The sequence below is a fragment of the Petromyzon marinus genome, chromosome 71 (genome assembly GCF_048934315.1).
Source record: "Petromyzon marinus isolate PM22_M1 ecotype Great Lakes invasive population chromosome 71, UKy_Petmar_22M1.pri1.0, whole genome shotgun sequence".
Classification (NCBI taxonomy): domain Eukaryota; kingdom Metazoa; phylum Chordata; class Hyperoartia; order Petromyzontiformes; family Petromyzontidae; genus Petromyzon; species Petromyzon marinus.
The window spans coordinates 2,262,051-2,288,437 of NC_133737.1; the positions used below are offsets into that span (position 1 = coordinate 2,262,051).

The window sequence follows — 26,387 nt, forward strand, 5'->3', positions numbered from 1 at the left end:
CCACCCGGTCCACTGCGCCATTGAGCGTGACGTCACCTCTGCCTGGGTCACTTCCCTTACCTGTTCAACTAGAATCCTTGTTTGGGCAAAGCTACTCCCGGTGACTGGCAGCTCATTAACATAATATATCCATGAAAGCCGTCCCGAGTTTATTGCGACGAGTTCGGCACCCACGCCCACAGAGCCGCTCATTGTGGGAGGGGAGTGTTTTGTACCCCGCAAGTGACGTCATGTCAACTCCTGCTGCTGCGTGACGTCACGAAGTAACAGCAAGCTGCTGCTCCGCCGTGCACTGAAATCCGAGGTGAGACATTCTCATCGCGGTTGTGGTGGTTGTTGTGGTGGTTGTTGTTTACCGAGGTAGAGCCCCGCTCTCTCTCGTAGGGATGCCAATTGAGTAGCAGCGAGCATGGAAGCGATGTCCAGGTTGAAACTTTACAGCACGGGGCCTAGCCACGCGGGGCCTTGCCTCCTGCCCTCGCCTGATCGCGTTTGCTTCAATTCTCTCGCTTAAGTTTAATTTGTCTTCACTCGGCTCGCCACTTTGTCACTTTGTTTTACTTGTTGTGGTGGTTGTTGTGGTGGTTGTTGTGGTTGTTGTGGTGGTGGTTGTTGTTGTGGTGGTGGTTGTCGTGGTGGTTGTTGTGGTGGTGGTTGTGGTGGTTGTTGTGGTGGTGGTTGTGGTGGTGGTTGTTGTGGTGGTGGTGGTTGTTGTGGTGGTTGTGGTGGTTGTGGTGGTGGTTGTTGTGGTGGTGGTGGTTGTTGTGGTGGTTGTGGTTGTTGTGGTGGTGGTTGTTGTGGTGGTTGTTGTTTTGGTGGTGGTGGTTCTGGTGGTGGTTGTGGTTGGTGTGGTGGTTGTTGTGGAGGTTGTGGTTGTTGTGGTGGTTGTTGTGGTGGTTGTTGTGGTGGTGGTTGTTGCGGTGGTTGTTGTGGTGGTGGTTGTTGTGGTGGTTGTAGTGGTGGTGGTTGTGGTGGTTGTTGTGGTGGTGGTTGTTGTGGTGGTTGTTGTGGTGGTTGTAGTGGTGGTGGTTGTGGTGGTTGTGGTGGTGGTTGTTGTGGTGGTGGTTGTGGTAGTGGTGGTGGTTGTTGTGGTGGTGTTTGTTGTGGTGGTTATGGTGGTTTTGGTGGTGGTTGTGGTTGTTGTGGTTGTTGTTGTGGTGGTGTTTGTTGCGGTGGTTGTTGTGTTGGTGGTTGTAGTGGTGGTGGTGGTTGTTGTTTACCGAGGTAGAGCCTCGCTCTCTCTCTCGTAGGGATGTCAATTGAGTAGCAGCGAGCATGGAAGCGATGTCCATGTGAAAGTTTACAGCGCGGGGCCTAGCCACGCGGGTCCTTGCCTCCTGCCCTCGCCTGATTGCGTTTACTTAAATTCTCTCGCTTAAGTTTAATTTGTCTTCACACGGCTCGCCACTTTGTCACTTTGTTTTTCTTTTAAATATTCACGCAGTTTTTATTTCATTCTTTTTTGCCAGGCCCAGCCCGCTTGAGCTGCTGTACCACTTTTGTTTTCAGAAGCGACCTACCCACATCACAAGGTGAGGCTCGTCAACAGCGTGGTGATGTTCACTCTAGACGCGCGGCAGTGTTCACTCTAGATGCGCGGCGGTGTTCACTCTAGACGCGTGGCGGTGTTCACTCTAGACGCGTGGCGGTGTTCCCTCTGGACGCGTGGCGGTGTTCACTAGACGCGCGGCGGTGTTCACTCTAGACTCGTGGCGGTGTTCACTCTACTTGGTGGAGTGAGGAATCATGAATTCTGAGCATGTGAAGGTGGCCAGGCATGGGTCTGGACACACCATCACCTGTGCACCATGCCAGTGCGTGACAGTGGTGGTGCCAGTGGGGGTGTGGTGGCACGTGCCCCCCCAACGGTCCGATCGAAATCCCTAATTTCGATGGGATCATTGGGGTTTATTAGTAACTAGCTTCACTACCCGGCTTCGCCCGGGACTTGGATTCTTGTCTTGGATTAATTTCAAATTTCATATTCCCTTATCTGTGTTGCGGGTTGACGCCACACACTCCATGGTTATTTCCCCCACCCCCCCAAAATAAAAAGTAGTTTTTGAATACTTTGTGCATTGTGTCCAGTCTGGAAGCTATCCACATTACAAATTTCAAGTTTGTAGCATGTTGGGAAGTTTGCTGAACATTTCAAACAGACACAAATTCACAATTGTGTGCAGTTGCGTATTCAGTACACGACTTCCCTGGTGGCAAACACCTTCAGCGAACGCGATGCCGATCACAGGCATCGAATAAAAAGCATAGGACAAGTCCTTACTAACATCTCCTTACTTACTGACAACTCCTTACTTACTAACAACTCCTTACTTACTAACAACTCTTATCATTTTTCATTGCTGGAGGGCTTGCCTGCCCTACCTGAAAATCCTGACTCCACCTCTGAGTGTGTGACAGGGTCAAGTTTGTATTTGCAGTAAAGTCTATTAACTCTATTGAGCACGGAGGTTATATCAAAATAGTTTATTTTTCTTTTCACCTGGAACTTTTTGTAAGAATGGAGTCAGGAAGTTATCACAGCACACGTGCAGCAGAAGTCGGAACTGTTCATCCCAGCATTCAAGGACATCTGTGCCTGGGTTCACACTTCTAAGTTGCGATTTAACATTCATTTATGAATTTCTGCATAACACAAATAGTATTATTTTCCACACCCTTTGCTATGTCAGCTGAATTTAGTTTTCATAAATATTCCTTTTGATGCCAGACAGCCGAAATTGTGTGCTCGGAGTTCTGGGTTAACATTCATTTTGAAGATACTAGGGCTTCTAGGTACGTTTATAACCATTTTCCCTCTCATTGTGTGCCATAACAGCCCGTGTGATGAATTTGGGACACTTTTTCACTATATCATGAATATATGAATAGGTAAAGACATGTAAGTCACGTGTACCTGTATATTTGCATTCCTCTGTGCATCGATACTGACGTGTAGATGGTGGGGATATTCTTTTTTCTGTCTGCAGCTGTCGCTTCCTCTGCAGAATTTGTCTGATGGATCAAAGGCACTCGGCGCGGCTCGGTGCAAAAACTCAACAATGCGATCGGTGTGCATACAGCACAGATCGTCCTGACAATTTGACACGGCACCAGAGAACTCACTCGGGAGAGAAACCCTTCAAGTGCAGTGTGTGTGGGAAGGCGTTTGCACATTCATCTACTCTTGTAAAACACCAGAGAACACACACGGGAGAGAAACCCTTCAAGTGCAGTGTGTGTGGGAAGGCGTTTGCAAGTTCATCTGCTCTTGTAAAACACCAGAGAACACACACGGGAGATAAACCCTTCAAGTGCAATGTGTGTGGGAAGGCGTTTGCACAGTTAACGCATCTTCATGTACACCAGAGAACACACACAGGAGAGAAACCCTTCAAGTGCAGTGTGTGTGGGAAGGCGTTTGCACATTCATCTGTTCTTGTAACACACCAGAGCACTCACACAGGAGAGAAACCCTTCAAGTGCAGTGTGTGTGGGATGGCATTTTCAAATTCATCTGCTCTTGTCAAACACCAGAGAACACACACGGGAGAGAAAGCCTTTAAGTGCAGTGTGTGTGGGACGGCGTTTTCAGATTCATCTGCTCTTGTAATACACCAGAGAACACACACGGGAGATAAACCCTTCAAGTGCAGTGTGTGTGGGAAGGCGTTTGCACGTTCAAATACTCTTGTAACACACCAGAGGACTCACACAGGAGAGAAACCCTTCAAGTGCAGTGTGTGTGGGAAGGCGCTTGCACATTCATCTGGTCTTGTAAAACACCAGAGAACACACACGGGAGAGAAAGCCTTTAAGTGCAGTGTGTGTGGGACGGCGTTTTCAGATTCATCTGCTCTTGTAAAACACCAGAGAACACACACGGGAGATAAACCCTTCAAGTGCAGTGTGTGTGGGAAGGCGTTTGCACGTTCAACTACTCTTGTAACACACCAGAGGACTCACACAGGAGAGAAACCCTTCAAGTGCAGTGTGTGTGGGAAGGCGCTTGCACATTCATCTGGTCTTGTAAAACACCAGAGAACACACACGGGAGATAAACCCTTCAAGTGCAATGTGTGTGGGAAGGCGTTTGCACAATCATCTACTCTTGTAATACACCAGAGAACTCACACAGGAGAGAAACCCTTCAAGTGCAGTGTGTGTGGGAAGGCGTTTGCACGTTCAACTACTCTTGTAACACACCAGAGCACTCACACAGGAGAGAAACCCTTCAAGGACAGTGTGTGTGGGAAGGCGCTTGCACATTCATCTGGTCTTGTAAAACACCAGAGAACACACACGGGAGATAAACCCTTCAAGTGCAATGTGTGTGGGAAGGCGTTTGCACAATCATCTACTCTTCTAACACACCATAGAACTCACATAGGAGAGAAACCCTTCAAGTGCAGTGTGTGTGGGAAGGCGTTTGCAGTTTCATCAAATCTTCAAAGACACCAGAGAACACACAAGCATCGGAAGATCCACAAGGAGTGGAGTCTGAAATCAGCTTGTGAAAGTCAAAGTTCCGCAATGAGCCCATCCCTCATGAAACAAGAACTGGAAGAAAATCCCAGCTTGGACACTTTTAAAGGTATCGAGGTGAAATATGAAGAGGTGATGGTGAAATGTGAAGAAGTGATGGTGAAGAGTGAAAAAGTGAGGGTAAAATGTGAAGATGAAGATTCAACTCCAAAACCGGACCTTCGCATCGATGGAGGCAACGTGAAGCAGGAGGAGAGTTCTGACTGTGAGGCAGAGCGAGGCAACTCCCAGCAGTTTGTGGAAGTGGAGGTGTGGGTGGACTTTTTCCAAAACAATACAAAGTCAAATGGAGAACCGTTAGATGTGTAAGCTTGAGACGATGTCGCTCCAATAGATGCACCTTTGTCACAGGCCTTTAATGACAAGAATGTGAAGTTGAACGCTCAATTCCTAGGTGCAACCTGCAGGGTAAGAGCGGCCAGTCTTTGTGGACCTGTGGGTGGGGTAGATCTCTAACTAGGAGCGAGAGCCAATAATCTCCTAAGCATTCACTAGGTTCTAATAATTCCATTTATATCGTGCTTGCTTAATCGACGCTGGCAATTCGGAGTTTTGTGTCGTATCTCGTTTCAAACACTCGAAGAGCACCCCCAAGTAGCAGCTGCTCCTGTGTGGCACAAGGTGGTGGCCCTGCACTAGCCTGCATGTGGACAAGAGCCTGTCAGTAGGGGGCGATGGTTGATGTGGCGTCTTATTTGTGGAGTTTGTAGGTAATGTTTAGAATTTGATACATTTTGACCCAGACGCCAGCATGCAATGTCCTACTCGTTTTGAATGGCGCAAGAGTATGTTGTACATACACTGTTAAGCAGACGGTGCGTATTTTTAAAAATACGATGTAACCTGATGCAGCATATTTCAGTGCAGTAATACAATTTTGTTAAAATTACTCAATAATTTAGAATGAATACTTGTCTGATTTTGTCTATAAGGGTCAAACATTGAATAAGTGATGTTAGGACAAAGTGTGTGTTTTGGAAGTAACCTGTACAGGTAACTCGGGTGAGACTCACTGTTCTTGTGATACAGGGCAAAGGAAATGGTCCTTGCTTATTAACGTCTGGATGTCCATAACTATCGGTTGAAGCAGCCCGGCTGCTCTTGAGACGCTGTACACCAATAAGGGTCCACAGGTGGCTTGCACTGACTCAATAATGCACTCCCATAAGGCTGTGCTAGTTATAGTTTGTGTAAAACATTCCTTTGTTTTGTGGAGAGATTGATAAATGAAAGATGTCGTGTCTGCTGATCTGCGTCATACCAAGGAAGTAATTTAAGAGACTACATTTGAAATGCATTTTTGGTACAGATTTGTATTCGGTTACAAGGCAGCGCACATGTAGTAGATACATTCTCCACAACAACACTCATGAGAATTTTGCATGACGTCTTATATGTTGGTGAACTAGGACAAGAAATGGTCCTTCCTGATTAACGTCTGGATGTTCACAACCAAGGGTTGAAGCAAGCCTGACCGCCTGCGGTGCCCCTCAACCATTTACAGCCTAGGGCCAGGAAAGTCACGAAAAAAATTGCACACGAACGACGCCTCCGCGCAAGCTCCCGATGCTCTGTTTTGAAGTTTTAAAATGAAACAGTTTTAATTTGATTGTTTTGAATTTGATAATTGTATTTCTTCATTAAAAGCTTCTCATTTTACATCTGGAAGACTTATTTGAAAACGACATTTGGTATGAATTTTCTGTCGTGGTTAAGTAGATGGCCTTGCTGGGAGTTCGGTTCGATGCGGACTTTCACCTGGTTTGGGATCGCGGGATCGAGATGAGGCGACACAGAGCTGGCCGTGCGAGAAGACCGACGTCTGCAGATCGATTACAACGCGATCGAACGTCTGTCCTTGTGCCTCCGTCGTTCATGCAGGGGGCGCGTAGGTTTGCAGCGCCCCCTGCATGAAAACGACGGAACGTGCAGCGTTAGTCACGAAGTTGTGCGTAAGCGCCATAACAGGGGGCAGCCGAGAGAGAGAGAGCGAGGTGCGTAGGGGTCGACCAAAGTAAACCCCTGCCCCCCCCCCCCCGTGACCGGAGACTAACACCCCTGACCCCCCCACCCGTCCCCAAGGCCCCTTAAGATAAGACCTTCCAGAAGGTTTTGGGAGGGGGGGGGGTCAGGAGGGGAGGGGTGAGCCTGACCTGGGGATAAAAGTCCGGCCCTCTGGACGGGCCGGGCAGTGTTCACCAACTCAAGCCTGAAGACATCCGAAGACCTGAAGACTGGACCAGCACCCGGGGACCCTCCCCGGGCTCTAGCCAGAGCCGGGTTTTAGCGGACCAGAGGTGAGCTCCCGTACCCTGGCTGGGACGGGTCGTCCAGTCTTCCCTTAACGCCGGGCTAAGGGACCCGTGGGTAGCAGAGCCCGGAGTGTGCAGGCTGCGATAGAAGGGAGGCTGTCACTCCCGCAGGCTATCGGGTGGAAGGGGCCGTACCCCTTCGTGCTACAGTAGTGTGTAGAGCCGAGTTCGAAAGAGTTGTTATAATAAACGCGTTGCCTCCACCAGACGTCTCCGTGTGGTTAGTTAAGGACACAACGCTTATATAAAAGAGAATAGCTAGTGGGTTTTCAAAGTACCTTCGTTTTAGAGAAATCAATTTCGCGTGAGCCCACCGCATTAAAACAATGCTCTGCTGTGTGGGGCGAGCCACGGGGGGGGGGGGGTCACCTTATCTTTGTCACGTGCTGTAGCTCACGTGACTTCTGCCACGACAATGTCTGGATGTTTTCGTCTGAGGACGACCGCTCGTGTTGCGATCGAAACGTCGCGATTTATTTTTTATTATTTTATTTTTTCGACCTACGTCACTTTACTGAAAGAACCAAAGAGTATGAAAGACGTCTTGTCTGCTGATCTTGTTCATATCCATGTACATCGATATCCCACATTGCTTACACGTACACACCACACACAATGAAACAAGAACGACTTCCGGGGATGGGCAAAGATCGAGGAATCTCTTTCAATGGAGCGAGTTAAGTGTGTTCGATTCAACATCTCTGTCCGTCGGTGTCTCTGTTCTCCTCTGTGTCTCTCTCTCGCCGACTGTGTCTCTGTCGTCTCTGTATCTTTCTTTCTGTCTTCCTCTTGTCTGTGTCTGTCCACCTCTCCCTTGTCAGTCTCTGTGTGTGTCTCTATCAGCGTCTTTCCAACCATATTCAACTACTGTCAGTAGCACGCGACTCAAACTTGCTCCGAGTCTCTTGTGTGTACGTGGACCTTATTTTGCACCGTATGTAGCCAACCGTGCTAATCTGTGGGTCTCTGTGTGAGTCTCTGTGTGTATCTGTAACTTATTTCGCACCGTACGTAGCCGAACCTGCACAGGAGGAGCGGCAGGTATCTGTGGAGCTATGGGCTGGGTACATCTGTCAGCAGGAGCGAGAGACAATGAAGCTCCCAAGCATTCACTACGTTACCAACATCATATTTGCACTCATAAATCACTTGCCTAATTGCCTCGGCAACTCGGTGTTTCGTATCGAATTTCATCTCAAACAATCGAAGGACCCCCCCCCCCCCCAAGTGGCAGCTGCCCCTGTGTGGCACAAGGTGGCCCTGCACCGGCCTGCACGTGGACATGAGTCTGTTGGTAGGGGGCGATCATTGACGCGCTATCTCCCTTGTGTAGTTTCTGAATAATGTTTGGAATTTCCACAATTTTGACCGTGACACCAACATGCAATGACCTGTGCGTTGTGAATGACACAACGCTATGGTTTACATCTGCCGTTAAGCAGACTGCGCATATTTTTGTGAATGTTACTGGGGTAGCCAGGTGTGTCTGTCGGATTTGACCCTTGAACCTCTGCAATAAATAGAGAATGTGCTACCATATTCTTGGTTCTTTCAGTTGGCGCCGATGATAGCAGCCTCGGCCGGTTGGTGCGCCCTGTTTTGTCTGGTTTTGTCTTGTTTTGCTTGATTACCCGTGCTGGTGATAGGGGCCTGCTGTTCAGCACACCCGTGCTGGTGAGACGGGCCTGCTGTTCAGCATACTTGCACTGGTGAGAGGCCTGCTGTTCAGCACACCTGTGCTGGTGAGAGGGGCCTGCTGTTCAGCACACCCGTGCTGGTGAGAGGGACCTGCTGTTCCGGACACCTGTGTTGGTGAGAGAGGCTTGCTGTTCAGCACACCTGTGCTGGTGAGAGGGGCCTGCTGTTCAGCACACCTGTGCTGGTGAGAGGGGCCTGCTGTTCAGCACACCCATGCTGGTGAGAGAGGCTTGCTGTTCAGCACACCTGTGCTGGTGAGAGAGGCCTGCTGTTCAGCACACCCGTGCTGGTGAGAGGGGACTGCTGTTTAGCACACATGTGCTGGTGAGAGGGGCCTGCTGTTCAGCACAATCGTGCTGGTGAGAGAGGCCTGCTGTTCAGCACACCCGTGATGGTGAGAAGATGGCGCCGATGATGGTAGCCTCAGCCGGTCGGTGCGCCTTGTTTTGTCTTGTCTGTTAATTCAGTGTTTTGCCAAGATTTTCGGAGTTCCCTAACAAGAGACAAACTTTTAACATCAGGGAAACAACTCCTGTGGATTTATTTCCCAACTTTCTGCTTCCAGCGGCAGAAAATGTGGGAATTCTAGTCATAGCCGCGCTAGGCTTTGCTCAAGCAGCGAAACGCCGCCCAAGAGGTAAATGGTCGGGGGCTCTTGTACGGCTATGCAGACGCGGGATCCGAACGTTGCTTCCGAACTTTTTCCTCTCCAACGTACATTCACTGTGCAACAATATGGACGAACTTCAGCTACTGATGGTGAAAAACAGAGACTTTCTTTCATCTTCTGTCTTGTGCTTCACAGAGACATGGCTGTGTGATTTGATTCCGGACACTGCGTTACAACTGGCAGGAGTCCATCTTGTAAGTTTGGATCGTGACATAGCACTCATCGGCAAGATGAAAGGCGGTGGTATTTGTTTTTACATTAACAGTGGCTGGTGTGTAGATGTCACAGTGATTCTGCAACATTGTTCTCCGCTCCTTGAATAATTTTTCATAAACTGTAAACCTTTCTACTCGCCTCGCGAGTTCGCGTCGCTCATTTTGGTCGGAGTTTACTTGCCGCCGGGTCCTCAGGTTAAAGAGGCCCATCGCATGCTCACCAACCAGATTCTGAGTGTGGAGCGAGCAAATCCAGATTCGCTGGTTATCGTACTTGGCGACTTTAACAAAGGTAATCTCAGCCACGAACTCCACAAATACATACAATTCATTAAATGCCCTACCAGAGAAGGGAACACTCTGGAGCACTGCTACACTACAGTCAGTAGAGCCTACCACGCCGTCCCCCGAGCAGCATTGGGACACTCTGAACATGCCAAGGTCCACCTGATTCCTGCATACAGGCAGAAACTAAAGCTATGTAAACCTGCTGTGAGGACATCTAAACAGTGGACCAGTGAGGCTGTGGAGGATTTGCAGGCGTGCTTGGACTGTACTAACTGGGATATGTTCACGACTGCTATCAAGAGACTGGATGAACTCACAGAGGCTGTGACGTCGTACATCAGCTTTTGTGAGGACTGCTATATTCCAACTCGTACCAGCGTGAACTTCAACAACAACAAGCCCTGGTTCTCAGCAAAGCTCAGAAGGTTGAGGTTGGAGAAGGAGGAAGCGTTTAGGAGTGGTGATAGAGACAGATTCAAGGAGACGAAGAACAGGTTTAGCAAGGCGGTGAGAGAGGCTAAACGACTGTACTCAGAGAGACTAAAACACCAGTTCTCTGCTAATGACTCTGCTTCTCTCTGGAGACCGCTCAGGCAGATCACCAACTACAAGCCCAGAGCCCCCCACACCACTAACGACTCCCGCCTGGCCAACGACCTGAACGAGTTCTACTGCATATTTGAAAGACAATTGGACTGTCCTGAACTATCCCTTCCCACCCAAGAGGCCCCATTCCCCACCCCTACTACAGAGACAACTCTCTCCTTTCAGGAGGGAGAAGTTAATAGACTTTTCAAGAGGCAGAACCCACGCAAAGCAGCTGGGCCGAACTCTGTCTCTCCAGCCACCCTCAGGCACTGCACTGACCAGCTGTCTCCGGTGTTCACCAACATCTTTAACACCTCCCTGGAGACATGCCATGTACCAGCCTGTCTCAAGTCCTCCACCATCATCCCTGTGCCCAAAAAGCTAAGGCCAACAGGACTAAATTATTATAGACAGGGCGCCCTTACCTCTGTGGTAATGAAGTCTTTTGAGCGCCTGGTCCTGGCACACCTCAAAGCCATCACAGACCCTCTCCTGGACCCCCTTCAGTTTGCCTACACAGGTATGTGGACGACGCAGTTAACATGGCCCTCCACGTCATCCTACAGCATCTGGACTCCCGAGCATCCTACACCAGGATCCTGTTTGTGGACTTCAGCTCTGCCTTCAACACCATCATCCCTGCCCTGCTTCAGGACGAGCTCTTCCAGCTAAACGTGCCCGACTCCACCTGCAGGTGGATCACAGACTTCCTGTCTGACAGGAAGCAGTGCATTAAGCTGGGAACACAAGTCTCTGACTCCAGGTACATCAGCACCGGAACTCCTCAGGGCTGCGTCATTTCCCCACTGCTCTTCTCCCTGTACACCAACAGCTGCACCTCCAATCATCTGTCCGTCAAACTCTTGAAGTTTGCGGATGACACCACCCTCATTGGGCTGATCTCTGGTGGGGATGAGTCTGAATATGGGTGGGAAGCTGACAACCTGGTGACCTGGTGTAGCCAGAACAACTTAGAGCTAAATGCTCTAAAGACAGTTGAGATGGTTGTGGACTTCAAGAAAAATACAGCCCCACTTACCCCCATCACCCTGTGCGACTTCCCAGTCAAAACTGTAGAGTCCTTCCGTTTCCTGGGCACTATTCTCTCCCGGGACCTCAAGTGGGAAGTGAACATCAGCCCTTTCACCAAGAGAGCTCAACAGAGGATGTACTTCCAACGGCAGCTGAATAAATTCAACCTGCCAAAGACAATGATGGTGCACTTCTATACAGCAATCATTGAATCCATCCTCACCTCCTCCATAACCGTCTGGTACGCTGCTGCCACTGCCAAGGACAAGAGCAGACTGCAGCATATCATCCACACTCCCGTCGCTCCAGAAGGACTCTGACCCAATTCTCCGTCCTCCCCCCTTATGTCCCCAAAGCCCGTTAACCCCCGGGTCACATGACGTCATCCTGAGCATCCAATCAAATCCCCTTTTCCGGCCGTTTTGAGCGCTATGGCCGTTGGTGGGGGGGGGGGGGGGTCGCGTCATCCCCCCCCCCTCCTTCCCATTGTCTCTGTGCCTGCGTTCCTCGCCGGTGACTCACCGATAATCCCCTTGCCCCCTCCCACTTAAGTCAACTTCTTATCTACCTCGGGGCTTTTCCCTCCCACCCCACTGTTTACCCTTACGCTGGGTACTGGCTGAAGGTCCCACCCCCCCCCCCCCGTGTTGTGAATGCTTCAATGCGGCCGGCCTGTAAAGCTCTACGCCCCCCTTTTTGGGGGGGCCGCCATGTAATCCAGTCTGGGGGGCTCAGCCAATTTCCTGGTCTGGGGAAACCGTGGAACGTCCCTGCTAGTGGGGTCCTCGAGTGAAAATCCATCGTACCAGGTGATCCCTCCTTGAGACCCTACGGGGGTGCATGCGAGTGTTTAGTGGGTCGTGCGTTCGTGGGGGGGGGTGGGGGTGCGTGGAGGGGGTAGCGCTGACCGAGCTGCTCCGCTGCGGTGGCACCACACAATCTACCAACCCTCGAGGACCTGCACACCTCGAGGAGCATGAGGCGAGCGAGGAAGATTTGTGGCCGATTCCTCCCACCCTGGACACTTCTCTGTTCCAGTTATTCCCCTCCGGCAGAAGGCTGCGGTCCATCGGGACCAAAACTTCACGCCACAAAAACAGTTTCTTCCCATTCGCTGCTGGCCTCTTCAACAAGGCCAAGGGCTTACACTGACTTGAACATTTTATCTATAAAATGACACCTTTCCATATTTACACTATGTTACCCTATTTGTAATTTTTGTATTTTAGATTGTATCTTATAGCTACTTTCTATTCAATATTTATGAAAATTTTTACATCCTTTAGCCCCTTAGTGTTAGTTAAACTTTGTACCTTTAGTATAGTTAGACTTGTATACCACTTATTTGAGATTTAAGATTCCTATATGTTGAATGTAAATTCCTTGTTTGTGCGAAATTTCATGGCGAATAAAACCCTTTCTGATTAAAACCCTTTCTGATTAAAGTCATGTAATTAGAAAACAATAATAAAGAAAAAAATGTGATAATATTTTATTTAAATTGTCTTTTCATTTAATTTATTTCATTAATGTAAGATGTTTTTTTTAATTTACCTGACTTTACCGAAAGAACCAAGAATATTAATTGCTGCAGTCACAAAAGTTCTAAGTCAAAATAGAATGCACCTCCACTCGGCTCGCCTCAATCTGCGTGGAGGCTTGGCCCCCACACACACACAGTGTGTACACACACAGTGTAAACATACACAGTGTACACACATAGTGTTGTACACACAAAGTGCACACACACACAGTGTGTACACACACACACAGTGTGTACACACACACACAGTGTGTACACACACACACGCAGTGTACACACACAATGTACACAAACACACCGTGTACACACGCACACAGTGTACACACACACAGTGTACACACACAGCGTGTACGTACACACTCAGTGTACACACACACAGCATGTACGTGCACACAGTGTACACGCACACAGCATGTACGTACACACAGTGTGTACACACACAGTGTACACACACACAATGTGTACACACACAGTGTACACACACACATAGTGTACACACACCGTGTACACACAATGTACACGTACACACATTGTGTACACACACACACAGTGTACAAACACACACAGTGTATACACACACAGTATACACACAGTGTACACACACACACAGTGTACACACACTTTGTGTACACACACACAGTGTACACACACACAGTGTACAAACACACACACAGTGAACAAACACACACAGTGTATGCTCTTTGGTTCTATTCGGTAAAGTCACGTAGGTAAAAATAAAATAACCAAAATCACAACGTTTCGGCCACAACACAAGTGGCCTTCATCCGGTGAAGGGACCGGACTGTCCAGAGGACAGCGTTGGAGTGAAGACAGCCAAGCCCAGGTCGCGTCCTTTAAGCTGTGTGGGAGGAAACAAAAAACGCCTTGACAAAGGAATTAGCATAAAATGATGTACTGGACCGGCACGGTGGGGGGGGGGGGGGGGGGGTTGGGGAGTTTACATAATGTTGTTGTGAAGGGAAATAGGCTGCTGTGAAAGTTTGGGATACCACGACTTGAATAAATATACTGTTCCATTGAAAATTAGTTTAATGTTTGGTTTGATTTAGAACATCTTTCCAATGATGGCTTAATTTGAAACCATCCTCTCGGTTGAAATTGTGTCTGTTTTTGTACACACACAGTGTACACACACAGTGTACACACACACAGTGTGTACGTACACAGTGTGTACGTACACACACAGTTAACACACACACACACAGTGTACAAACACACACACAGTTGTTGCTGAGCTCACACACCCAAGGGGTCTCTGATCAAGGGAGGGAGCAATGGAAAATTAATCTAAATCAACTTAAACTCCAACCCCGCTCTGTGACGTCATTACACAGCATGACCTCATCGGCGTGAAACGCCAGGGGGAGGTGTACCTCGCTAGTGACGTCATGTCACCAAGGTATTCACCCCACACCGTCCAAGGCGCCCTTGAGCGTGACGTCACCTCTGCCTGGGTAGCTGCCGTGTTCTGTTCAAGTGACGTCATGTCACCTCCTGCTGCCGCGTGATGTCATGTCAGCTATTGCTGCTGCGTGACGTCACGAGATAACAGGAAGCTGCTGCTCCGCCGTGCACTGAAATCCGAGGTGGGAAATTCTCATCGTGGTTGTGGTGGTTGTGGTGGTGGTTGTTGTGGTGGTTGTTGTGGTGGTTGTTGTGGTGGTGGTGGTTGTTGTTTACCGAGGTAGAGCCTCGCTCTCTCTCGTAGGGATGTCAATTGAGTAGCAGCGAGCATGGAAGCGATGTCCAGGTTGAAACTTTACCACGCGGGGCCTAGCCACGCGCGGCCTTGCCTCCTGCCCTCGCCTGATCGCGTTTGCTTCAATTCTCTCGCTTAAGTTTAATTTGTCTTCACTCAGCTCGTCACTTTGTCACTTTGTTTTACTTGTTGTGGTGGTTGTTGTGGTGGTTGTGGTGGTGGTTGTGGTGGTTGTGGTTGTTGTGGTGGTTGTTGTGGTGGTTGTGGTTGTTGTGGTGGTTGTTGTGGTTGTTATGGTGGTGGTTGTGGTTGTTGTGGTTGTTGTGGTGGTTGTTGTGGTGGTTGTGGTGGTTGTTGTGGTGGTTGTTGTGGTGGTGGTTGTGGTTGTTGTGGTAGTGGTTGTGGTGGTTGTGGTGGTTGTTGTGGTGGTTGTTGTGGTGGTTGTGGTGGTTGTTGTGGTGGTTGTTGTTGTGGTGGTTGTTGTGGTGGTTGTGGTTGTTGTGGTGGTGGTTGTGGTGGTTGTGGTGGTGGTTGTTGTTGTGGTGGTTGTGGTGGTGGTTGTGGTGGTGGTTGTGGTGGTGGTTGTTGTGGTGGTGGTGGTTGTGGTGGTGGTTGTTGTGGTGGTTGTTGTTTACCGAGGTAGAGCCTCGCTCTCTCTCTCGTAGGGATGTCAATTGAGTAGCAGCGAGCATGGAAGCGATGTCCAGGTTGGAACTTTACAGCGCGGGGCCTAGCCACGCGGGGCCTTGCCTCCTGCCCTCGCCTGATCGCGTTTGCTTCAATTCTCTCGCTTAAGTTTAATTTGTCTTCACAGGGCTCGCCACTTTGTCACTTTGTTTTACTTTTAAATATTCATGCAGTTTTTATTTCCTTTTTTACCAGGCCAAGCCCGTTTGAGCTGCTGTACCGCTTTTGTTTTCAGAAGCGACCTGCCCATAACACAAGGTGAGGCTCGTCAACAGTGTGGCGGTGTTCACTCTAGACGCGTGGCGGTGTTCACTCTAGACACGTGGCGGTGTTCACTCCGGACTCATGGCGGTGTTCACTCCGGACGCGTGGCGGTGTTCACTCTGGACGCGTGGCGGTGTTCACTCTGGGCTCGTGGCGGTGTTGATTCTGGACGCATGGCGCTGTTCACTCTGGATGCGTGGCGCTGTTCACTCTGGATGCGTGGCGCTGTTCACTCTGGACGCGTGGCGGTGTTGACTCTACTTGGTGGAGTGAGGAAACATGAATTCTGAACAGGTGAAGGTGGCCAGGCTTGGGTCTGGGCACACCACCACCTGTGAACCATGATAGTGTGTGACAGTGGTGGAGCCAGTGGGGGTGGGGTGGCACGTGCCCCCCCAACGGTCCGATGGAAATCCATAATTTCGATCGGATCATTAGGGTTTATTAATAACTCGCTTCACTACCCGGCTTCTTCCGGGACTTGGATTCTTGTCTTGGATAAATTTCATATTCCCTTATATTTCACTGAAAAACCCTTCAAAATATTGATGCTTGCAAGAAAGAAAAAAGCTGAAACATATCAAGTTACCTAAATCGGATGTTTCCACTCAAGGAATTTCAACCTTAACCCACTTCTACGTAAGGTCGATTTTGGCCACTCGGGAAGGGAATGACGTGGCGAGCTGAAAATAGTCGCGTTCACTTAGAAATTCCAGTCAGCATAGCTGTAAAAATTTCATGACGCCAGAGCTCAGTGTTGGACAGTTTTTGCTGCTTCACACAAACAAACAGATGTAATTTCTGCTTTATATTTAATATAGCTGTTGTACCCGTTATTCGCACGGATATGTATTGAAACTCCGAGAACCCAATGGCTTCATCAGCCAGAAGCAAAGCGCCACCTAAAATCTCCCGGCACGCTGTTAACAGCTCTAGAAGTACGGCTCGTGAAGAGCCATATTGTAGTGGTAAGCATTGCAGAGCGCTTAACTCAGGTGTGTTGCGGGTTGATGCCACAAACTTCATGGTCATACAAAATACAAAAGTATATTTTTATACTTTTTTCATTGTGTACAGTATGGAACCTACCCACATGCCAAATTTCAAGTGTGTGGCCTGTTGAGAAGTATGCTAAACATTTCGCACAGACACACACACACATGTCCACAAATTTCCCTTTTATATATAGACTAGCTTTCCTACCCGGCTTCACCCGGGACTTTGATTTTTGTCTTGGATTAAAACACGGCCTTCGCGGAGTGTTGAGGGAGGGATGCGTGACGTCAGCGGGCACACTGCGCAACGCTGCCGCATAGGGTGACTGCTCAGATATGACGGCTATTTTAATACTTTGTGCATTGTGTCCAGTCTGGAAGCTATCCACATGCCAAATTTCAAGTTTGTTGCATGTCGGGAAGTATGCTGAACATTTCAAACAGACACAAATTGACAAATTTCCCTTTTATATATATAGATAAATCAGCATTTTGCGACCCCCCCACTGCCACCGTGTGGCATATTATTATGTGCCAGGGACGCTATGAGAGGACAACAGTCCGATTCCATAATTGGCAATAATTAATGGCAAAGCAGTTACAAGCGACTCACAGAATTGTGCGCAGTTGCGTATACAGTACACGACTTCCCTGATGGCAAACACCTTCAGCGAGCGCGATGCCTATCACACGCGTCGAATAAAAAGCATAGGACAAGTCCTTACTAACAACTCCTTACTTACTAACAACTCCATAATTACTAACAACTTCTTACTAACAACTCCTTACTTAGAACTACTTACTAACAACTCCTTACTTACTAACACTCCTTACTAAAAACTCCTTACTAACAACTCCTTACTAACAACTATAATTTTTCATTGCTGAACGGGGTTGCCCCCCCTACCTAAAAATCCTGGCTCCACCTCTGAGTGTGTGACAGGGTCAAGATTGTATTTGCAGTAAAATCTATTAACTCTATTGAGCACGGAACAGTTTTTTTGTTTTTCTATGCAACTCTTTGTAAGAATGGAGTCAGGAAGTAATCACAGCACACGTGCAGCTGAAGTTGGAACTGTTCATCCCAGCATTCAAGGACATCTGTGCCTGGCTTCACACCTCTAAGTTGCGATGGAACATTAATTTATGCATTTCTGCATAACACAAATAGTATTATTTTCCACACCCTTTGCTATGTCAGCTGAATTTAGCTTTCATAAATATTCCTTTTCAAGCCACACAGCCGAAATTGTGTGCTCGGAGTTTTGGGTTAACATTCATTTTGAAGATACGAGGGCTTCCAGGCACGTTTATGACCATTTGCCCTCTCATTGTGTGCCATAACAGCCCGTGTGATGAATTTGGGACACTTTTTCACTATATCATGAAATTATGAATAAGTATAGACGTGTAAGTCACCTTTGACTGTGTATATGCATTCCTCTGTGCATCAATACTGACGTGTAGATGGTGTGGATATTCTTTTTTTTCTGTCTGCAGCTGTCGCTTCCTCTGCAGAATTTGTCTGATGGAGCAAAGGCACTCGGCACGGCTCGGTGCAAAAAGACAACAATGTGACCGGTGTGCATACAGCACGCATCGTACGGGGAATTTGACACGGCACCAGAAAACTCACACAGGAGAGAAACCCTCCAAGTGCAGTGTGTGCGGGAAGGCATTTTCACAGTCATCTGCTCTTGTAATACACCAGAGAACACACACGGGAGAGAAACACTTCAAGTGCAGTGTGTGTGGGAAGGCGTTTGCACATTCATCTACTCTTGTAACACACCAGAGAACTCACACAGGAGAGAAACCCTTCAATTGCAGTGTGTGTGGGAAGGCGTTTTCAGATTCATCTACTCTTAAAAAACACCAGAGAACACACACGGGAGAGAAACCCTTCAAGTGCAGTGTGTGTGGGAAGGCGTTTACACTTTCATCTACACTTGTAATACACCAGAGAACACACATGGGAGATAAACCCTTCAGATGTGGTGTGTGTGGGAAGGCGTTTGCACAGTCATCTGCTCTTAAAAAACACCAGAGAACACACACGGGAGAGAAACCCTTCAACTGCAGTGTGTGTGGGAAGGCGTTTACACTTTCATCTACTCTTGTAACACACCAGAGAACACACACTGGAGAGAAACCCTTCAAGTGCAGTGTGTGTGGGAAGTCGTTTTCACAGTCATCTGCTCTTGTAGCACACCAGAGAACACACACGGGAGAGAAACCCTTCAAGTGCAGTGTGTGTGGGAAGGCGTTTGCACGTTCAACACATCTTCAAAGACACCAGAGAATTCAAAAGCATCAGAAGATCCACAAGGAGTGGAGTCTGAAATCAGCTTGTGAAAGTCAAAGTTCCGCAATGAGCCCATCCCTCATGAAACAACTGGAAGAAAATCCCAGCTTGGACACTTTTAAAGGTATCGAGGTGAAATATGAAGAGGTGAAGGTGAAATGTGAAGAAGTGATGGTGAAGAGCGAAGAAGTGAGTGTAAAATGTGAGGATGAAGATTCAACTCCAAAATCGGACCTTCACATCGATGGAGGCAACGTGAAGCAGGAGGAGAATTCTAACTGCGAGGCAGAGCGAGGCAACTCCCAGCAGTTTGTGGAAGTGGAAGTTTGGGTGGACTTCCTAGACAATACAAAGTCAAATGGAGACCCGGTAGATGTGTATGCTTGAGACGATGTCGCTCCAATAGATGCACCTTTGTCACAGGCCTTTAATAACAAGAATGAAGTTGAACACTCAATTGTGAGTTTCAACCTGCAGGGTAAGAGCAGCCAGTCTTTGTGGACCTGTGGGTTGGGTAGATCTCTAACCAGGAGCGAGAGCCAATAAGCTCCCAAGCGTTGACTATGTTTTCAATTGCAATTATATGGTGCTTGCTTAATCACCTCTGGCAATTTGGTGTTTTGTATCGTATCTCGTCTCAAACACTCGTAGAGCACCCCCAAGTAGCAGCTGCCCCTGTGTGGCACAAGGTGGTGGCCCTGCACCGGCCTGCATGTGGATAAGAGCCTGTCAGTAGGGGGCGCTGGTTGATGTGGCATCTCAGTTGTGTAGTTAGTAGGTAATGTTTAGAATTTGCTAAATTTTGACCCAGACGCCAGCATGCAATGGCCTACTCGTTTTAAATGGCGCAATAGTATGTTGTACATACACTGTTAAGCAGACAGTACGTATGTTTTAAAATAGCTTCTTGTTAGTACGATGTAACCTGATGCAGTATATTTCACTGCAGTAATTCAATTTTGTTAATATGCCTGTCAATTTAGAATGAATACTTGTCTGATTGTGTGCGTATATGTAACATTTTGTCTATAAGGGTCAAACATTGATAAGTGATGTTAGGACAAAGTGTGTGTTTTGGAAGTAGCCTGTACAGATAACTCAGGTGAGACTCATTGTTCTTGTGATACAGGTCAAATGGTATTTTTGTGTTTTCAGGAAGCATCTCCCTCTGGTGCAACTCATTGTCTTTGAAATAGGGAGCACACTCGGATCATTCATCAGTTACAAGGCATACCACTCAAAAGTTAAACATATTGGAGGTACATTCTCTGCAACACGAATTTCAATTTTGTATTACATGTTGACGTAGATTTTGTCGAATTAGGACGAGAAATGGTCCTTGCTGATTAACGTCTGGATGTTCACAACCATGGGTTGAAGCAAACCTGACCGCCTGCGGCGCCCTTTACAACCGGGTAACGCCGGGAAGCACTTGGCGTTACCCGGGCGAAAAAGACACACATCGACCCACACACACATCGACCCACACACACAAACACATCGACTTACACACACAGACATCCACTTTATACACACACGTGGAGTTACACACAAATCGACATACACACATACAGCGACTCACACACACATAGACTCTCACACACACATGGACCTGTTGTATATGGGCCCCTTTTTCCATCTTTAATATCAATAACAATATTTGCCGATATATACTTTTTTGTTTAACCGAAATAATGAATGAAAACAACAAGCATAAGCAAACAGCAGGTGGAGTTCATGGAAGGGCCATTGAATTGCTATATAAATAAATTATTAAACCCGAGCTAAGAAATAATTGCTGCCACCTGCGCTCGCGGGAACGCTGGGAATCCGTAGATAACACTCCCCCACCGCAGCTAATGGCATTCCCCGCGCAAGCAGAGAGGAGGGGGCGTGGAGAGAGAAGCCTTGGGATGTGCGGCGTGTGTGGACCTAATGAGCAGCTCACAGTAAGAGCCCTGAAGGAAGGGTGGGAGAGGCAACACTGAATGCCAGCGTGAAACTGGCAGCTGCCCGCCAAAGGAGAGAGAATGGAGCAGAGGAAAGAGCCTGAGCCGGCGCAGCCCTGAAGGGAGGGCAGGAGAGACACCACCGGGTGTCTGTGCTAAGCTAGCAGCTGCATGATAAAGGAGAGAGACGCCTTTGTCTTCCCGCAGCGTGAGAGAGCAAAGATAGCACCAGAAGGCTGGGAATCCGTAGATAACATTCCCCCACCGCAGCTACATGGAATGACGAAAATTATTGAAGACTGGAGAGGGGCCAGGATAGCGGGGTGAATCATAACCTTGTTGAACATGGAACAGGTGGTGTTTGGGTGATGGTGGACCAAGGGCAACGGAGAGAAAGAGAGATGCCTCAATGTGCAGCGTGCTTCAGCGAAACCTCAGGCGAGCAAGTTTTAAGTTAAAGGAAAGGATATTAATACAGAATATAATGCTAACATGGTTCCGTTTATATAACCTTGCAAAAACAAAGAGCACAAGATTCCAACAACTGAGAGGTTACCTCTGGCTCAGGATATCGGGAATAAAATGATAAATGAAAGCTTACACGCGGAATGACAAATTAATAAAACTGAAGGAGAGCCAGGATAATAGGGTAAAACACAACCTTGTTAAACATAAAACTACATGATACTTGAGCGATGTTAAACCGGGGGCCAGGGAAAAAGAGAGCCTCCCGGCCGCCTTTGTCTTCCTGCAGCACATGATAAGAATATGCATACGCTCAAGAGAGCACCTTCCCTTGAAATAAAATCAAACACCACCATGGAAAACTAAACAACAGACCTCGAGTCACATACAGAATCATAACTGTAAGACTATGATGGAATAAACTCACGGAATAAAATGTTAACTTAAAAAAAAACCTTACCATTTCTTTGTGCGTCGGGGAAGGTCATACCGGAGGGAATCTCGCCCTCCCTTCAGATTGTGCAACACAGAGATGCCTTTGAGACGGTTTGTAACACCTGTTATGGTTTATGGAAAGAGGAGGGCAACAGAACTATGCCGTAAATGGCGCACACAAGGACACACATACGGACGGACGCACGCACATACGGACACACACTCCAGACCACGACACAGATAAATCAAAAGAAGCTCCGCCTTGTGGGGAGGAGCCAAGAGGAGGGATTTTGGCATAAAAGAGGACACTACAGCATTGAAACCTCAGCTTGTCAGCAAGTGGGCAAGACCCACTTGCCAGCTCAACTCAGCTCATGAGCAAGCGAGCAAGACCCACTTGCCAGCTCAACTCAGCTCATCAGCAAAGAGCTCATCAGCAAAGAGCTCATCAGCAAGTGAGCAAGACCCACTTGCCAGCTCAACTAATCCCTGCAGGAGATCAACCGCCGCCGACGCGGGGGAGGTCTCTGCCGCCCGTCAGAATGGCGAGACTCGCTGTTTAGTGACGGGGCTACGCGGTGCGAGTCGGCACCATCAAAAGTAGCAATGCAAAGAACGTGTATCGCCAGCGCCCGATAGCGCAACCAGTGGTCAACACTCGGCGACACAGCCGTGCCAGCGACCAGCAGACAAGCGCCATCTACCGATCATACAACCGTGCCCGCTGAGAGCGGAACGTGGGCCATCCGCCAAGCCGACGACACCACCACGCACGCTATGAGCGAGCTGTGTGCGCCATCTACCGACGGGCCATCGCAACTACAACAACTTGTCAACTGGTCAACCTATTTCAACCAGTGTGAGCCGAACCTAACCAACTACTGTGAGAAGAGAATCAACTAATATGTATGATGCACACTGCCCCACTACACGACAAATCAGGCGTCTGCTTGACATAAGGAGTCAATTCCGAACACTGATGACTTAACACAATTCATATCACTCAACATACACGGGTCCTTAACCAAAAAGCCAATACTCAAGTCTGTTAACCATCAGTGGCCGTGAAGGCATTGCGGCAGACTGAGTGTACACTCCGTCGTTTATAAGTATATTCATATTTTTCCTCCTTAATACTTTGTTTTGGGCTGTACTTCTAATCGCATAAATTACCAACCGATCCATCAATACGAATTAATCCTTGACACCTTCGCCACGGAGCTACGCTCACATGGGGGAATAGCGTATCCAACCGACTTCCTTATCAGGCAAACTGGTCCACAATTAAACGTTGGCCCAAGATAAGGATATCAGGGGAAAGAGCGCTCCCCACTGCACACCCTTACTCTAAGACATTTCGGTAATCATATAATCTGTCCGATGGATCTGTTGCTATATTTGTGTCTTTGGGAACAATAACTGTTTTGATCGCCTTTTCGTATGAATATCGTCATATAACCTTTAAGTACCTTTCGTTACTGATCGCCGCACGTACTCGCGTACTCTACAGAATACTCAACTGTTCCATGACCCAATGTGCTAACAACGTGATAAGGGTTTCCTTTGACCAATAATGAGTGCGGTACTGTGTGGACAATTCAAGGATAATCATTGATGATGAAGTTAAGGTTTTTGTTTAGAATAGCATATGCATTTTTGGCTTCTCTCTCACCAACAACACTCGCGTTACGCGGGGGAAATGAATCAAAGTGAAACCACACAGTCATTGATGATACTGTGTTGATCCTGTGTTGTAATTCCAAGCCGAGAGTTGCATCTTCTAGAGTTAAAGTTTAGTTAGGAAATAAAATTGATTAATGCAGAAGTGGTCGTATGATTCTTTCCTGAAATCTATGCATAAGAACTGGTTCTGCGTTGAGATATGAACTTGGTGACCTTACATAAATACTCTAATCCATACTCGGTAAATGTTAAAGCAAGAATAATTGTATTATCCCGATTGATAACCGACCCCCGTCAACGAGGTGGGGCCTGATTATCATAAAGGGGTTTAATTAACATAACCACACCCACTCGCATAAATGAATATGATTATCTTTCGAATTAGCATAATTTATACGCACAATTACACAAATTAACATAATTTCAGATACATTATGCAAATTTCATTTAATTTTTATTATTTCCATTAAATTTTCATAACCCACATAAACAACAGACCTAAGCACACGTAGATTTACACACATCGACTAAGAGACACACACATGGACTTACACACAACATGAACCCACGCACACACATCGACTTACACACACACATGGACTCACACATACCGGGGTTTCGGGGTACCTGAAGGGCTGGGGTCTCTCTCGCCGGGGCTGCCCTCCATGGTTTTAATTGGCGGACGTTGACCACCGTCTCTCGGCCCCTCTCCCCGCCCTGGATCAGCACCGTCCAGGGGGGGATCTGCCGCACCACAGTCCAGGGTCCGCGCCAGTAGGTGGTCAGCTTCCCCACCTGTCCAACCCCTACGCGCGGGGTGTGCAGCCGCACCTTAGAGCCCACTGAGTAGAAGGGGGGCTCCACACCGGGCCGGGCGTCCTGCTCTTGCCGCTGATGTGCAGCCTCCGCCTATTGGTAGGCCCGGCCACGGGCCCCTCGCAGGGTCACCATCAGGTGCTCCATGGGCTGGCTCCCTTCCTCCAGTTGCGGCGGGGGAACGCCGAACAACATCTGCTGGTAGGCGAGATTCACTACCAAACATCATTAGGAACGGGGTCTGTCCCGTAGATGTGTGTATGGTGGTGGCATAGGCAAACAGGGCATAGGGGAGGTGTTCGTCCCAATCCTGTTGATTGGCAGCCGCCATACGTTTGAGCTTCCCGGCTAAGGTCTGGTACGTACGCTCCACCATCCCATTCGCCTGGGGGTGGTATGCCGTAGTCTGGTCCTTCTGGATTCCGAACTCCCGGCACAGCGCCTGAAATAGCTCTGCCTCGAACTCACTACCCTGGTCAGTAATGACTTGGTCAGGGATCTCATGTTTAAGTACGTAATGCTCCACAAATGCTCGGGTGACCACAAGGGCCGTTTTATCTGGGATGGCCACCGCCACTGGGTAGCGCGTGAAATACTCCACCGCCACGAGGATATACCGGTTGCCTCGGTGTAATCGTGGGAATGGCCCCTGTAGGTCGATCCCAACTAGCTGGTTCACCCGTCTGACACGGATCGGACTCAGGGACACCTGATACTGCACCGGTTTCTGCCCACACTGCTGACAAGCGCGGCAGCCCTGTACCCAGGTGGCCACATCTTGTGCCAGTTTGGGCCAGAGATACTGGCGACGCAGGGTCTCCCGAGTGCGCCGATCCCCATCATGGCCCCCTAGCGGGTGATCATGCACCAACCGTAGCAGCTGGGGCCGCACCTGGGTGGGAACACAGATGCACCCCAGCTGCCCGGCTTCGGTTAGTTCCCGCACCACTCCGTTCTCTACACGCAACCCAGGGTCCCTGCAGGGCGACCTTTTCCTCCTGCAGGGCCGCCTCCACCGCCGCCAGGTCCGGGTCCCGCCGCTGGGCCTGTCTCAGCTGCTCGTCGTCCAGGCCCGGGAACGCACAGCCGACGTCCTTTTGGATCTGACCGGGCAGGGCGGAGCGGCCCGTCGGGCCCCGGGGTGTGGGCCCCATGCCCGCTGGGCGGTCCACTGGGTCCCTGGCTCCTTCTGCAGGGACCTCCGTGGCACACATGGCACTTTCAGCGGAGGGGGGTTAGTCTCAGGGCGCTCTAGGGGGTCCATTGCCTGTCGGCAGCATCCCCCCGTGAAGTACGGGCAGGCCTCCTCCACCCTCGTCTCGGCGTACACCGTGGGTCGCCTTGACAAGGCGTCCGCGTTTGCATGCGTCCGCCCTGCCCTGTACTCGATCTGCAGGTTATACTCCTGCAGCTGCGTCAGCCACCGGGCCATCTGCCCCCACGGTTCCTTGAACGTTAGGAGAAACTGCAGAGCATAATGGTCAGTTCGCACGCGACATTTCCTGCCGTACAAATACGGCCGGAACTGCTTACACGTGAAAATCACGGCATACAGTTCCTGACGGGTCACGCAATAATTCAGCTCGGCCCCGCTCAGGGTCCGGCTAGCGTATGCGATGACCCGCTCTATCCCATCCTGCACCTATGACAACACCGCGCCCAGCCCACTGCTGCAGGCGTCAGTGTCCAAAATAAAATCGGTGGAAAAGTCAGGGAAAGCCAGGGTGGGGGGTATGGGCGAGGTGGTCCTCCGTCCACTGATAGGGGTTCTTAGGGGAACTGAGTTTGGTGAGGGGGCGTGCAATCTCGCCGAATCCCTTCACAAATCGACGACAATAAGTGGCTAGCCCCAAAAACGACCTGATCTCCGTCAGGTTCCTCAGTCTTGGCCATTCCACTACGGCACGTACCTTCTCCTGGTCGGTGCGCACCCCTGCCTCGCTGACGCGGTGTCCGAGGTACCCAACCTCGCACTGCGCAATATGACACTTACGCGGCTTGAGCTTGAGATGGGCTTCTCGCAGTCGTTGGAACTGTGGTGCCACGACAGCAAAGCCGCTCCGTGGGAGCTGTGCCTGCAACGGGGGTGCTGCGGCAGAGAAGCCACCAGGCTGCCGTCGCAGCGCTTCCCCCACCACCCTCCACGTGAACGCACACACGCACTCACGTAGGGTCTCGTG

At 49.1% G+C, this 26,387-nt stretch overlaps 2 protein-coding genes across 2 annotated transcripts in view; both read left to right on the forward strand.

Annotated features, from left to right (window-relative positions):
* The window catches only part of LOC142906846 (uncharacterized), a 57,004-nt gene that overhangs the window by 16,230 nt on the left and 14,387 nt on the right, over positions 1 to 26,387 (forward strand). The window lies entirely within an intron of this gene.
* On the forward strand, positions 335 to 23,533 carry LOC116957268 (uncharacterized). Its single transcript, XM_076055605.1, has 4 exons — positions 335 to 426; positions 1,470 to 1,532; positions 2,988 to 4,424; positions 18,148 to 23,533. The coding sequence occupies exons 1-4, from the start codon at positions 410 to 412 to the stop codon at positions 19,244 to 19,246; spliced, it is 2,616 nt and encodes an 871-aa protein (XP_075911720.1). The 5' UTR covers positions 335 to 409; the 3' UTR covers positions 19,247 to 23,533.

Coding starts and splice junctions, on each gene's coding strand:
- LOC116957268 (XM_076055605.1), top strand. Junction 1,533..2,987: donor CGACCTACCCACATCACAAG/GTGAGGCTCGTC, acceptor TTCTGTCTGCAG/CTGTCGCTTCCTCTGCAGAA. Junction 4,425..18,147: donor TGCAGTGTGTGTGGGAAGGC/GTTTGCAGTTTC, acceptor GTGTGCATACAG/CACGCATCGTACGGGGAATT.